A 13,701-nucleotide genomic window follows, 5' to 3' on the forward strand; every position below is an offset into this window, starting at 1 on the left:
GGATGGGCATGCTTAGTTTACCGGAAACAGCAGCAAGGTGTCCCAAACGCTAAGCCCTATATTGATGCACACTGCCCCTGTGCAAGGGCCAACCGGGTGCAGTTTTTACAGTTAGTATATGGAAGTACTAAAATTGGCATAAAAAAAGATAAGACAGCGCTATCTGGGTGGGATAACAACCACTTTATCCATTTGAATTGTAAAGGGCCAATGGAAAGTTTCAATGCAGTTTAATAGTAGACAATTGCATTTGGTACTTACAACATGGATTAACTTTTAAATCATTTTCAAGCGTGTTGTTTAGCTTTAATAATTCCCTGGGTTAGTTTGTCTTCATTTCCCAATGTTAGCTACCTACCTCTGTCAAACCAACAGTTTCACCCAGAGTGTGAGAAAGGTTGTGGAGCAAAAAAGCATGTATGTTCTATACTGGAGATTTGCCTATAAAAATTTGAAACCAGCTCACACAGTCAAGTTCATGTGGTACTATTTAGGATTTGTTTGATAGAAAGCATTGTGGTTACATTGTTATTGTACTGCGCATGCACAAGACATGAATCATCTGTAATATCAAAGAGCGGCACATGTCCCAAGGATCACTAAATCTCTATTTGTCACTATTAAAAAGTTACATCTTTAGTCTCAAACACTAACACGTTTGCATTATGTAGGCCTTATCCAAAGCTATGATTTTCAGAGGACAAAGCTAGTGTAAACAAGCCAATAAATTAGGGTAGAGGACTCCTAAAGATCATCAAATATAATAATGAAAAAGCTCAGAGGAATGTGGTGCACCGAGAAGGGAGAGCCAGTGTGGAGATAAATATGTGGTAACATATAGAACATTTTGGATAAGTCCTTGTAATAAAAATCAAAATCTACAGTTCAGTGGCTGCCAGCTGAGGGAGTTAGAAGCAACTCTGCATGTAAAACAAAGGGAAGACAAGAAGCGCCATCTGAGTGAAGTATATCTAAAAAGCTATTTATTGCTCATATAACTGGCAATTCAAAGAGCTTGAACAATGCTCATCAAGCATGTAATCACTGCTGTAATAGACAGGTCCGGTCCCATTGTGTGTCTGCACCAAGAAAACTTCAACTTTGCCCAATTATGTGACAAATTGTTTTTTTAGATATACTACACTCAGATGGCACTACTTGTCTTCCCCTTGTCAAATATATTAATTCACTGAGAAATTGGTAACAACTGGACACCTGTGTATTCATGCAAATATCCTATCATTAGCGCAAATCCAAATCATGCAAATTTCAAGCGCCTTATGTGATCTTTAAATCACACACAAGAATAGGGAAAAATGTGATTGTGGCATGACGGTACCGGATGAGGTGGTTTGAGTAATTCCTTAACTCCTGAACCCCCGAGTTTTTTGCATTCAATAGTCTCTAGAGTTTACAGAGATTGGTGTGAAAAACTATGAACATCCAGTGAGTGGCAGAACAAAGGTATGCTGTTGATGAGAAAGGTCAGAAAAGAATGGATAGGTTCAAGCCCACAGAGACTTTTGAGTAACTCAAATAACCACACTCTACACACAACATATCGAACCTTCAGACAAAAGGTTGCCATGTTGGTTTCCACTCCTGCCAAACAAGTACAGCAAAGTTCAGGCTGTAGTGCGCAGAGGCTCACTAAAACTAGATTGTTGTACTCCTCATAAAAATCACAAATTCAGATCCCATAGTACTATAGGGGTGCAAACAAGAGCACTGTGGGAGGACACCCTGAGAAAATGTTTGATTAGGGAACGGAAGTCAATGGTCTCCGAAACAATGCTGAAGGAGCAGAGAACTAACCCCTAAAAGGCCAAGTTCACATTTTGAAAAAAAATAAATGCATTTTTCTTTGCATTTATTTATTTTCTTCTCCAAGAATCCTGCAGAGCATTGTACCCACGATTGGAGGATTGCAGGTACACTGCCGGGATCCTGCAGACTCTCAGGATAGCTGTCTGTCCTTACCTTTGGTGCAGGCAGTTACTTGAGAGCAGGATGATCAATGAACTACGAGAGTGCTCACCAGCACCCTCGCTGTCCATTGACAACTACAAGCCATGGGGCTGCAAAAGGATAACGGTACTCGTAGTCTTCATTCGTTCACAGGAAACTAAATAAAATAATGCGGCTGTGTGGACAGAGCCACACTGTTTTAAACTGACTGCAGCTTCAGGGGAGAAGATCCCCTCCCCCCAGTGTGTGTTGCCATGGCTATCTGTAGTGATTTTATAGCACGAATATGGATTTAAGACCAGGAACGGTTTTAGAAACTAGGCCTCTCCATCGATATGCAAATGAACCAGTCAGACTAGTTTAAGTAAGGTTAAAGAATATGATGTACAGGAGATATGGGGGAGGGTATTAGGACTTTTGAACAAGCATGTGGGCAGACAAAAGACGACTTGTTCTTGAAGACAAAGGAGTAAGAGTTGATCTGCGGACTTTGGAGAAAGCAGTTGGACTAAGCAAAGAACCATAAAGAAGATTCCATCTCCAAGTTGGGTAGTTTAGTATACCAATTGTACATGCTTATTTGCTAGGAAGGTAGTCAGCTTGTGCATGTTGTAGGCATATTTTGTTATACTGAAGTTTGTTTTCTGCAGTTGTATGTGCTCTTTTTCCGTTCAGTAATAGTATTAATACACAGATATCTAAGCTTACTTGGCTTTATTGTAAAGTAACCTTAAAGGCACAAGCAAAACATGGCCTGCTGAGGGTTAAAAAGCCTGTGAAACTCAGGGAAGTGGCCACCCAGCTGAGAGCAGTGTTGGCCTACGCCAGAACACCTATGTAGCAGGGAACCCCAGTAGACTAGTGTCTAGCGTAGAGGCAAAGACTAAAAATTCTAACTTGTAGTCCCTGGATATGCGATTTTTGTAACATACTGGGACTAAATGGCTGCAAAGGCCAGCAACACACCCCCATCCCCCACTTTGGGAGAAGGACTTGAGCACAGGCCTGGAGAGTTTTGGGGTCCATGACTTGTGGTAGAACCAAGTCCAAAGCAGAAAGAAGGTCTGAGGGAAGCAAAGGAGTAAAAGGAACTCTTCCTAGCCTAGAAGTAGAGAATGCCTTTAATAAGCGCGGTAAACACCTTGCAAGGATTAGGTCATTCCTTGTACAACAATGACATGAGTTTGCAGGGAAAGTTTTTGAAGGCTTGGCACTTCTAAGGGAAATCAAGCTGATAAGTTTTGAGAAATATGGCATCGGTCTAAACAAGAGTGTACTGCATTGACAAGAACCAAAATGGTATCCTTGAGCATGGGAGTAATGTCCACAGACACCGCATGTACAAACGCATTTTTAAAGGATAGGGTACCCTCATCCTCAGCTGATCATGCAGAAGGAGCTGTAGCTATGGGGAAAATCAAAGACGGAATCTGGAGCAGAGGATTTGGGAGCATGCTGGCAAACGTTACATTTAGGAGTCTGCTCGCATTGGCTGAAACATTTTGTAACTTAGCCAAAGTTGCAGAGAGTTCCTCCATGAACAAAACAAAGTAGGGAGCTACACCTAAAAGAGCAGAGGAAGGCTCAGGGAAAGGAGTGGATTCAGAGATTGGCTGTCGATTGAACTTGAAACCCTACCTTCAGATCCTGCAAACTCAAGGTATCAAGTACAGATGGGGATTCCCCTTCAAACTATTGTTTTCTCACCAGGGTCATCAGTTTCACGCCTCTTCCCTACCTGCCCTTTGGTGACCTTTTTCAAGAACTGCATTTCGATCTTCTCAAGTGGAGGCACCATCCTCATCCCCTCAGCAAGTCATCCCAGCTGTCTCAGCCCAGCTCTCAGGCACTTCAACGCCTGCAGGCTGAACGCTTTCAGAATGTACCCACACGGTGACAGAGCCTGTTTTGCCTACTAAGTCGGATGATGCTTTTGCTTTTTATTTATCTCTGAGGTTTATTGCTGGCTATAGCCTATGGAACACAGCCTGCCATCTTTCAGCCAAGGTGTGGCCGAACTGGGTCCCACCATTTTGTATTGGTTGTTCGTCAACGCTTCTTCTCATGCCTGTTGGCCGATAGGGATGTTTTACTTACTATACATCTGATGATCATTTCTGACCCTTTGCAGTTCATTTGCTGCGGAATGCCGTATGTGATATAACACCCGAGCTAGGGTTAGGTAGATTTGGGTTACACTGTTCTGTGCCTTTTTGTTCAGTAATGTTGTCTATTTTGTTGCAACTACTTTTTAAATAGTCTAGCTGCCAACTACAGTTGCTCTATTATTTGCCGTTTATCACCCAGAGTTGGCCAGCTTGAAGTGCAAAACCCCATTTTTGCTTAATTGGTACAGCATTTTCTAATTGGGATCTCCCTTGTGCCTTTGATAGTACACAGGAATCAGTGCTTACATTTTTTACTATACAATGCTGTCGAATGGTTCAGATGAACCACTGCTCCTCCAATGTGCCGGCGCCTGGCTTGACCAACTTCTGACCTCCTTGTGGGCCTTTTGTTTCACTATTTGATGCATTTGAGCTTTATTGTTTTTTTATGCTCTGAGTTTTGCTCGGCCTCTTCATGTTACATAGTTAGTCAGGTTGAAAAAAGACAAGTCCATCCGGTTAAAAAAAAAAAAAAAAATGTTCATCTGCATGATTTTTTCCTTTTCTCTTTTGCGTGACTGCTTTTTCCTCTACCCCCTTCTTCTCTGAGTACATGGGGTTTGCGATTGGGGACAATGTCTGGTTTATTTTCTTTCCAGCATGACACTGAACTGGTTGACCCTGAATGTTCAGTGTATGAGCTCCCCTCAAAAAGTGAAGCTTTTCAAATATCTAAAGAAGTAGCGGGTAGATCTCGCTTGCTTACAAGAGACCCATTTTTCATCCTCCTCCTGCCCCAAATATTTAGATGCCCAGTATCCTCAGGTTTCTTATTTGGCTAATGGCCCAACTAAACAAAGGGAAGTGCTCATAGCTTTTCCCAAATCACTTCCCTTTCAGTGAACAGATAGTGGATCCAAATTGTAGCTATCTCCTACTCCAAGGCACTATTCAAGATACTGAAGTTACCATCGTGACTTATTATGCTTCTAATATAAATCCAGGGCCTGTTAGCTGAAGCTCACATGTCCCTTATGGATCGTGATATACAAGTATCCGAAGTTCTTCAATGTATTAAGGAGTTAAGGTGGGCATAAGGCCAGGCAAGGATGGCTTCACGGCACTTTATTTTATAGGAAACTTGCAGACGTTCTAGCTCCTTATCGGATGGCTATGTATAAACTCCGCTAAAAATGGCCAGGCCTTTACCACAAACCTTTTGACCGCCAACATAGTGATGCTTCCAAAAGCTGACTGTGATCGTTCATCTTGGGCCAACTTTAGGCCCATTTCTTCTCTTATTAACATAGATATGAAACTATTAACCAAGATCTTGGCCAATCGTTTAAATTCTTTTAAACCCAGCTTGATCAAAAAGGATCAAGTTGGTTTTGTTCCGCAAAAACAGGCAGGAGACGCTATCAGACGAATTGCACAGCTCCAACATATAGCTCACAGTCGCTCTCTGGTGACAATGCATCATCTTTGATTTTTGGGGGTGTCTGTGTTCAGCCCTCTGTAGATTGATGGAAATGAAAATTATTAAACAATGTGGCATCCTTTTGTTCTTAACACATTACCCAGTCCATATCAGTATAGATATCCAGTATGATATTTTTCCCCATTGAGATCTGATGTGTTTTCAAAGTGTTCCTTTAATTTTTATGAGCAGTGTATGTTTGGACATTTTCGTTCTTTGGCAATATGCAGCGCACTTTTGAGTTCCAAGAAAATCCAGATAGGGACGTTTGGCTCCTTACTGTTAAGTGATGCATTGCTTGGAATTTTTAATGAATGTATGTTTTCATCTGATTAGATGGTCAAAGCTCCTGAAGAAGCGACAAGGTCGCAAAACATTTAAGCAATAATCAGAAGGTCAACTAAGGACAAGTGAGACCCCAGTGTCGGGAGGATATGCAAACTTTGGCTTACAGTTCACATACATTAGACATAACTGCTAGATTGTCCTTTAGGGAGATACACAAATTAGTCTGTGACCTATTATTGGTTTTATAGAAAAATTCTTTATCTACTGTCAATCTGTTTTAAAAATATTTGTATACAGTATAATAAAATTGTTAATGTTAAGTATTTGTGTCTATAAAAGTCCATGATTTTTCTCAGTCTCTAATATGCACAATTTATAGAACGTGGCACAGGATATACCATAGGTGTATATTAGCAACCAAATCCATATAATCCTTTGTATAAAAAAAAAAAAAAAGTTACAACTACTGATTAAATGTATACTTACCCTTCATTCCAAAGTGCGAGAATATATTTCTTTACAAGGTCAATGATGTTGTCCAGCCACACCCAGAATGAAAACCCTTTACCAGCCATGTTTTCCTGATGGGAAAAATAATTTTAAGAAGGGTATTAAAGCAGATACATTTAACCACAAAAACAAGTTTGCACCTGGAGATCACACAGTTGGAAAATAGGTTATGTACAAAATTACTCTTAGTTCACCACTATCTAGATACCTATACAAACCAAGGTTCTTGGTTTACAAAAAAAGGCCTGTGCCAAAAAACAGGTTTTGTTTTGGTAAAGGAGTCTTATTCTAGTTTTAGGCCCCGTTCACATAGGGGCGATCCGACTTCGGGGGGGCGACCTCCGAGGTTGCGGTGCGAGCAGCGCGCCGTGACCTCGGAGCGGCCGCCACGGACTCCATAACATTGAAGTCTATGGCGGTCGCCTCCGGGTCGCCCCAAAGAAGCTCCGGACCCTTTTTCTAAGTCGGAGCGACTTGTGTCGCTCCTATTAGAACGGGTCCGCAGCTTCCCTATGGAAGGCGACCTACGGCGACCTGTGAGGCGACCAGGTCGCCTCACAGGTCGCCTTAGTGTGAACGGGGGCTTACCTATTTCCATTGCCAATATTTTCGCTACAAAAAAGTTGATCATCAACAAATCTATATGGTGGAACTTAAGACTTCTGGCCACAGTAAAACTAGTGTTCAGCCAGTTACATCCAACAGATTATTACAACAATTATATTAGTCTAACTCCATGTTGGACACACACAACCCCCTCAACTAAAGTTTTTTTTAAATAAAGGCACTTTATAAATACTGCTCATGTAATCACATGCAAACACCATTCTGCCCAGGAGTACTGTGAGCTCTGGTCAGTGTGATGAAGCTTTTAAAGCCTGGGCACACAAGAGTGGTTTGAATGATCCCTTGGTCATTAATCCTGGCAGAGGTTTGGTGCTAGATTGCAAAGAGGTGGGTCTGCAAAGCCCAGCACTGGAAGGGAGGGGAGTATTGCGGCAAAAGCCACTTTATTTCAGTTTTCACAAAAAAGAAAATTGAAAAATCCATTGCCAAACAAAACTGAAGTTGGGTTAAACTACAAAAGGATATAAACTAGCACGCCAAATGACAGCCTATTTACCTAAATTGCTTAAAAAGTTGTAATATTTCCCCTGTCAACTATTTCCCTAAGAATGGAAAAAAATGGATTGTTATACTTGCTATAAAATACTTTTCCATTAACCGGTTGCCGACCGTCGCAAGTACATATACTGCGGCGGTCAGCCCCGGCCAGGCAAAAGTGACATATGGGTACGTCACTCGCCTGTCACTTGCTTGTGAGCCAATAGCGGGCGAGCGCGCGCCAGCCCCGTTCCCTGGGAAGTCCGTGCGTGTGACCGGCGGACCAGATGTCTGCCGGTCGCTCGCGATCGCCCGCCGTGAAGGGAGAAAGGCAGGCGGCTAATGTAAACAAGCCGCCTGTCATTCTCCCCTGTGTAGGAATAGTGATCATACGGTTCTACTATGTAGGACCGTTGATCAATGTTCCTACACCAGTAGCCATGTCCAATCACAGTTAGAAGCACGCCCCTAGGGACACACTTAACCCCTCCTTCCCCAATAAAGTTAACCCCTTCCCTGCCAGTGTCATTTTGCAGTAACAGTGCATATATATAGCACTGATTACTGTAGTAATGTCACTGGTAACCCCAAAAGTGTCAAAAATGTCAGTCAAGGGTCCGATCTGTCCGCCGCAATGTCGCAGTACCGCAAAAAAAAAAAAAAAAACGCAGATCGCCGCCATTACGCGTTAAAAAAAAACCACCAAAAATGACCGAAATCTTTCCCTTTGTTAGTAAACGCAATAACTTGCGCAAAGCAATCAAAATACGCTTTTTGCAATTTTTTTTACCAAACATATGTAGCATAAAACAAATTGGCCTAAAATGTTAAAAAATTTTGATTTTTCCTTTTTTTTTGGGGAATTTCATATAAAAAAAATGTGAAAAATATTGTTATTTTTGCAAAATTGACGCTCTTTTTTTGTTTATAGCGCAAAAAGTAAAAATCACACAGGTGATCAAATACCACCAAAAGAAAGCTCTGTTGTGGGAAAAAAAGGACGTCAAATTTGTTTAGGTACAGCGTCGCACGACCGCGCAATTGTCCGTTAAAATCACGCTGTGCCGAATCGCAAAAAAACCCCTGGTCGGAATGGGGGGTAAAATCTTTCGGGGGTTTAAGTGGTTATGAGACACAGGACATGTTAATCTTTGGGTTATACTGCCATCTACAGAGGTATCAGACACCATTAACCAAAAAATTGTAGACCAATTCAGGATGACCCCTCCACTAACTAGCATGCCTCAATTTTCGTAGCAAATCACTAATAAATGTATAAATTATAAACACGCCTGTGTCCCTCAATGCACTCCAAGAAAAGGATTTTGCAGTGAGTACTATTTTCTCTCAGCTCAGGGACACAGTAGGTGTTAACCTTAGGGATGTCCAACTGAGGAGGAGGCAACCCAATCAAACACATACTTACAAGCTCAAGAAATAAAAGAAAAAAATGGGGACTGCCTACAGCATAAAGGGATGCCCCAAGGACCTTGTGCCTGAAGCTAGCATAAGATAAGGTCTGAACTTAGGGAGAAGAAGATCAGGTTGCAGCCTTGCTAATCTGGAAAACCATAGCCTATTGACCCCAGAGGCAACATAGGTCTAGTAGAGTGTGCCTTGACAGGAAAAGGGGAGAAACCAACCCTTGCAACCCTAAGTTTGAACAATGGTCTGTCTGAGCCACTTAGAGGATGGAACAAGTTGGTGCGCTATGGCGAGGACTATCTACAATCAAAAGAGAAAGTCTATTGTTCTGAATGAAGAACACCGAGTGGTGAGGACGACATAAAATGTAGTTCCAAGGACAGAGTGCAGTGATCAGGAAAATGTAATGTGCCACACAGCGTACAAAGCGCAATGCCTGAGAAATATGTAACAAATATCAACGTGTACAGAGTGCAACATTCAGTACAGAACATCGGCCATTAATATGTAGCATATCGCTGTAAGAGGTATGCAACCTATAACACAGCATTGAGTATGGTGTGCAAGAGTAAGTAATGTAACAAGGTACGTTACAAAATCCTGACTGTTGCACACTGTATGCCATGCATACATTACATAAAATACTGACAATTTACCTATTGTTCACCCCTACCTTTTCACAGATCACTTCTGGGCCCCCCTATCCATAGCTCACTTTTGTGCGCCTGCTTCCTCCCCATACCCACAGCTCATTTCTGTGTCTTGTCTGTCCACTGCTCACTTGTGCATACCCCAATCCCACTTCCATCCAAAGCTCTCGCTTCAGCACCTAGCACTGCCCTATATAGTGCTTCACCTGAGGCTCTGTCCACTAAAAAAAAATGTCTTCGGTCTTCCTTACAGAAGCCACTATTGCTCTATTAGGGAGACACGGGCATTTTTCTTTAAAACACAGCATACTAATTGCCTGCTCCGCCTCTCTCACTGATGGTAGGGTGCACAGTGCAAATAAAGTGGGTAGCCTGGAGCATCAGCTGGGATGTGCAGGGCACGTATCCTGGTAGGAAGGGAGCTCTGGGCCTCATCCCCACCTTGTCCTTGTGTAAAACCACCAGGGGCTTTTTACAGGATAAGGCCTCAAGCTCAGGTACTCTCCTCACAGAGGTGATGGCTACCAGAAACCCCACTTTATCAGTGGTTTTCTGCTGGGTTCAAATAGCAGTTTTTGCAGCTCTGAGAGAACCAAATTTAGATCCCATGAAGTAACAGGGAAGTGAAGGGGGGGGGGGGGGTACACATGGGAGACTACCCTAAAAAAGTCTCCTAATCAATGAATGAGAAGCCAAATGTCCTTAAAACATAATAGCATTATTTATGGTCATGTCTCTACTCTTGCCAAGAGTAAAATGCTGGTCCAGAACCTGCTGCAGGATAGAGAAAATTCTTCCCATGGAGAATCTCCCAGGATGGAAACACCATGGCTCGCATTAAGTCAAGTATGCTTTCATATACAGTGATAGACTGCATGGAGTAGACTTCTTAGCTTTGAAGATCAAGACATTAATTCAGAGAACCAAAATTCTTAGAAAAAACAGTGACTGAAGCAGGATGGCACACTGGTCCTTGAATCAGGAGATTCAAACAATCTGGTGTAGTAAGTGATGGGGTACTGGTATAATAAAAAAGTAGGTTTACAAATACATTTGGGGTGTACATAGAAATGCATGCTGCAAATAGTGGCAAGTTTTTCTTTAAAAGATGTATAAGGTCATCTCAGTCATATGCCAACTGGGTTTTTGTTGTGATAAACTTCCTGCCCCGTTAGTCTGTGAGAATTTGTTCTCAAGATCATAAAGCATTGTCCGATTGTACACAATGTAATAAAAATGTACAGAACTTTCTTCAAAAGGAAATCTTTAAAGAAAATTGCCAAGACAGATGATGGACACATTTGATTATTTTAATTCAAGTGGCATCAAGGCATTCATCAGATTAGCCAATCAAACTCCTCCAATCTTAAGCAGGGTATACACATCAAAATTTGGCCAGTTCAGGCATTCAATCAGCGCATGCAGCCAATTGCATGCTTTTTGCATGAAAGACACATAGGTGCATATGTAGATGGGATGCTGGATTAGTGGCATGTCTATATCCTTGCTAAATTAGGAACAGATGAACTGAGTATTCTGAAGAGGTCTTCATATCATTGTATTATTTTGTGTATACTCTGTTGTAGGTTTCATCTGCTGTTGAGATCTAATAAATTACACTCTGTAAAAGAGCGGAGGTTGCTTGGAAAACACTTGAAGAGGTTGCATTCTACATCACAAAAACTGTATTTATAATTTAATAGTTTACAACATCTGGTACAGCCCAGCCGAAGCATCTGCCAGTCTTACTAGGTCAGAATGCCACATCCATCTGGGTCAGTCCAGGGCTTTGAGGATCACCAGCATGCCCTCCATCTTAATCCTGTCAGGGGAGGAAAAGCAAAAATCATGCTTTAACACAGTATTTGGGGACAAACCTGTTTTTTGTTGCATCTGGAGGCATTGAGGTCCAATACAGTGTCCCCCACCTGTGACATAGGTCCTAGAACACCTCCAGGTGTAAGTCAAATTACCTCCGGGTCCAGGTGCTACCAATTGTTCATCTGGAATGTAAATGGACTGACCACTCTGTATGCTTTGCTGTCCTCCCCAGTAAATTTCACTCCTGGAATTGGCTGGAATGTGAAGTTCTGCCAAGAACAAAATCGTCTCTTTCTGGCAAGACCTCTGGTTCCTCCCTGATAATGAATGTATGCCAGTGCTGTGGTATTGTCTGACTGGATCCAGGTCAGATGACCCACCAGTTGGGATGTCCAGGATTGTGGGGAAAACCAAAGCACCCAGTTTCTGAATGCCAATCAGGAGATGGATTCATCTGGTATCCAAGTCCCCTACACTGACAAGGGGGACCTCCATTGTGTTCTGTAAATGGGCAGGAAGACCTGTCATTTAACTGCTCCATGGCCTATTCACAGCATGCAATGCATTGTGGGATTGGCAGACACAGTAGAAGGGTGAGGGAGGCTGTTGAGGTTGCAGTTAACTTTTACAACACTGGAAAAAATTGCTGAGGATGGTATGCGATGGCTGGGAGGAGCCACAGAAAGGAAGATTTGTAGCAAAAGCAGACACCTACAGATAATGGGATACACACTATTACACATAAATATTGTGTATGGTACTAATGAGGAAGGTCTCTGAATCCTGTGTCTCTCGATGAATGAGAAGGTTATACCCCTATGGATTCATTCTGCGAACAGTTAGGCAAGCTGTTCATTTAGATCAGACTCACTAACCTGGAAACCAAATGATTGTTTTAGGCTAAAGGCTTTCTCAGTAGCCAAGGCCCATTACAGCCTGACTTTGGAGGGAAGGAGCTTAGCAAAGAATTTAAAGTGAACACAGAACATGCATGTAATACCTTACTAATATGCTAGCCATACACCCTTTGATTTCGCTCATTCTCCCGTGGCTGTTAGAATCGCCAGGCAATGACTGAATTGGATAGGAAACAGTCACTATTCAGCTGAAGATTTTCCTCCCGGGTCAGTGGATTTTTTTAAAATCAAATTTTGTTGAGCCAAGTGGTGCAGACAGGGCCATCCATGGCTCAAATTTCCCGAGGATTCAAATATAATTGGCTGAAATTCGAGCTGTGTATGACTAGTCCTAGTAATACTACTGTACTGTAAGGTTTGGCTATTCTGCACATTTAACAAGCAAATCGTTATGCTTTGCCAGGGGTTCTATATACAAGTGCATCTAATAAACTGCTATTTTATATAGATGCATTACACACAGAGTGATATATGTCAAGCATTTATTTATTTTAATTTGCATGATTATGGCTTACAGCTAATGAAAACCCACAATTCAGTATCTCTGAAAATTTGATTAAATAAGATCAATTAAAAAAAAAAAAAGATTTTTAATACAGAAATGTTTGTTTACTGAAATGTATGTCCATGTACCAGTATAACATGCACTTAATACCTGTTTGGGGCTACTTTTGTATCAATTATTGCATCAATGGGGCGTGGCATAGAAGCGATAAGCCTGTGGCACTGCTGCGGTGTTATGGAAGCCCAGGTTGCTTTGATAGTGGCCTTCAGCTCATTTGTATTGTTGGGTCTGGTATGTTTCATCTTCATCTTGACAATATCCCACAGATTCTCTATGGGGTTAAGGTCAGGCTGGTCTGCTGGCCAATCAAGCACAGTGATACCATGATCATGAAACCAGGTATTGGTACTTTTGGCAGTGTGGGCAGGTGCCAACTCCTGCTGGAAAATGAAATCAGCATCTCCATAAAGCTGGTCAGCAGAGGTAAGCATTAAGTGATCTAGAAATGTCCTGGTAGAGGGCTGTGCTGACTTTGGACTTGATAAAACACAGTCTACCAACACCAGAAGACATGGCTCTTCAAATCGTCACGAACTATGGAGAATTTTGGATTTTATTTGAAAATCAAAGTCCCAGAGTCTGGAGGAAGAGTGGAGAGGGCACAGAATCCAACTTGCATGAGGTCCAGTGTGAAGTTTTCTGCTGGTGTTGGCCCACTGTGTTTTCTCAAGTTCAAAGTCAGCAAAGCCCTCCAGCAGGAAATTCTGGAGCATTTCATGCTTCCCTCTGCTGACCAGCTTTATGGCGATTTGAATTTCATTTTCCAGCAAGACTTTGAACCTGTCCAAACTGCCAAAAAAAAACAAACAAAAAAACAATACTGTGCTTAATTGGCCAGCAAACTCGCCTGACCTAAACCCCATAG

The 13,701-nt window shown here is 42.0% G+C and overlaps 1 protein-coding gene across 1 annotated transcript in view; it reads right to left on the reverse strand.

The window, feature by feature from the left end:
- STAT3 (signal transducer and activator of transcription 3) overlaps positions 1-13,701 on the reverse strand; it is a 159,857-nt gene that overhangs the window by 10,790 nt on the left and 135,366 nt on the right. The window contains exon 19 of the mRNA XM_082271450.1: positions 6,331-6,425. Coding sequence (XP_082127576.1) covers positions 6,331-6,425 — 95 coding nt within the window. The remainder of the gene's footprint in view (positions 1-6,330; positions 6,426-13,701) is intronic.

Source organism: Pelophylax lessonae (assembly GCF_965119305.1).
Source record: "Pelophylax lessonae genome assembly, chromosome: 11".
NCBI classification, from domain to species: domain Eukaryota; kingdom Metazoa; phylum Chordata; class Amphibia; order Anura; family Ranidae; genus Pelophylax; species Pelophylax lessonae.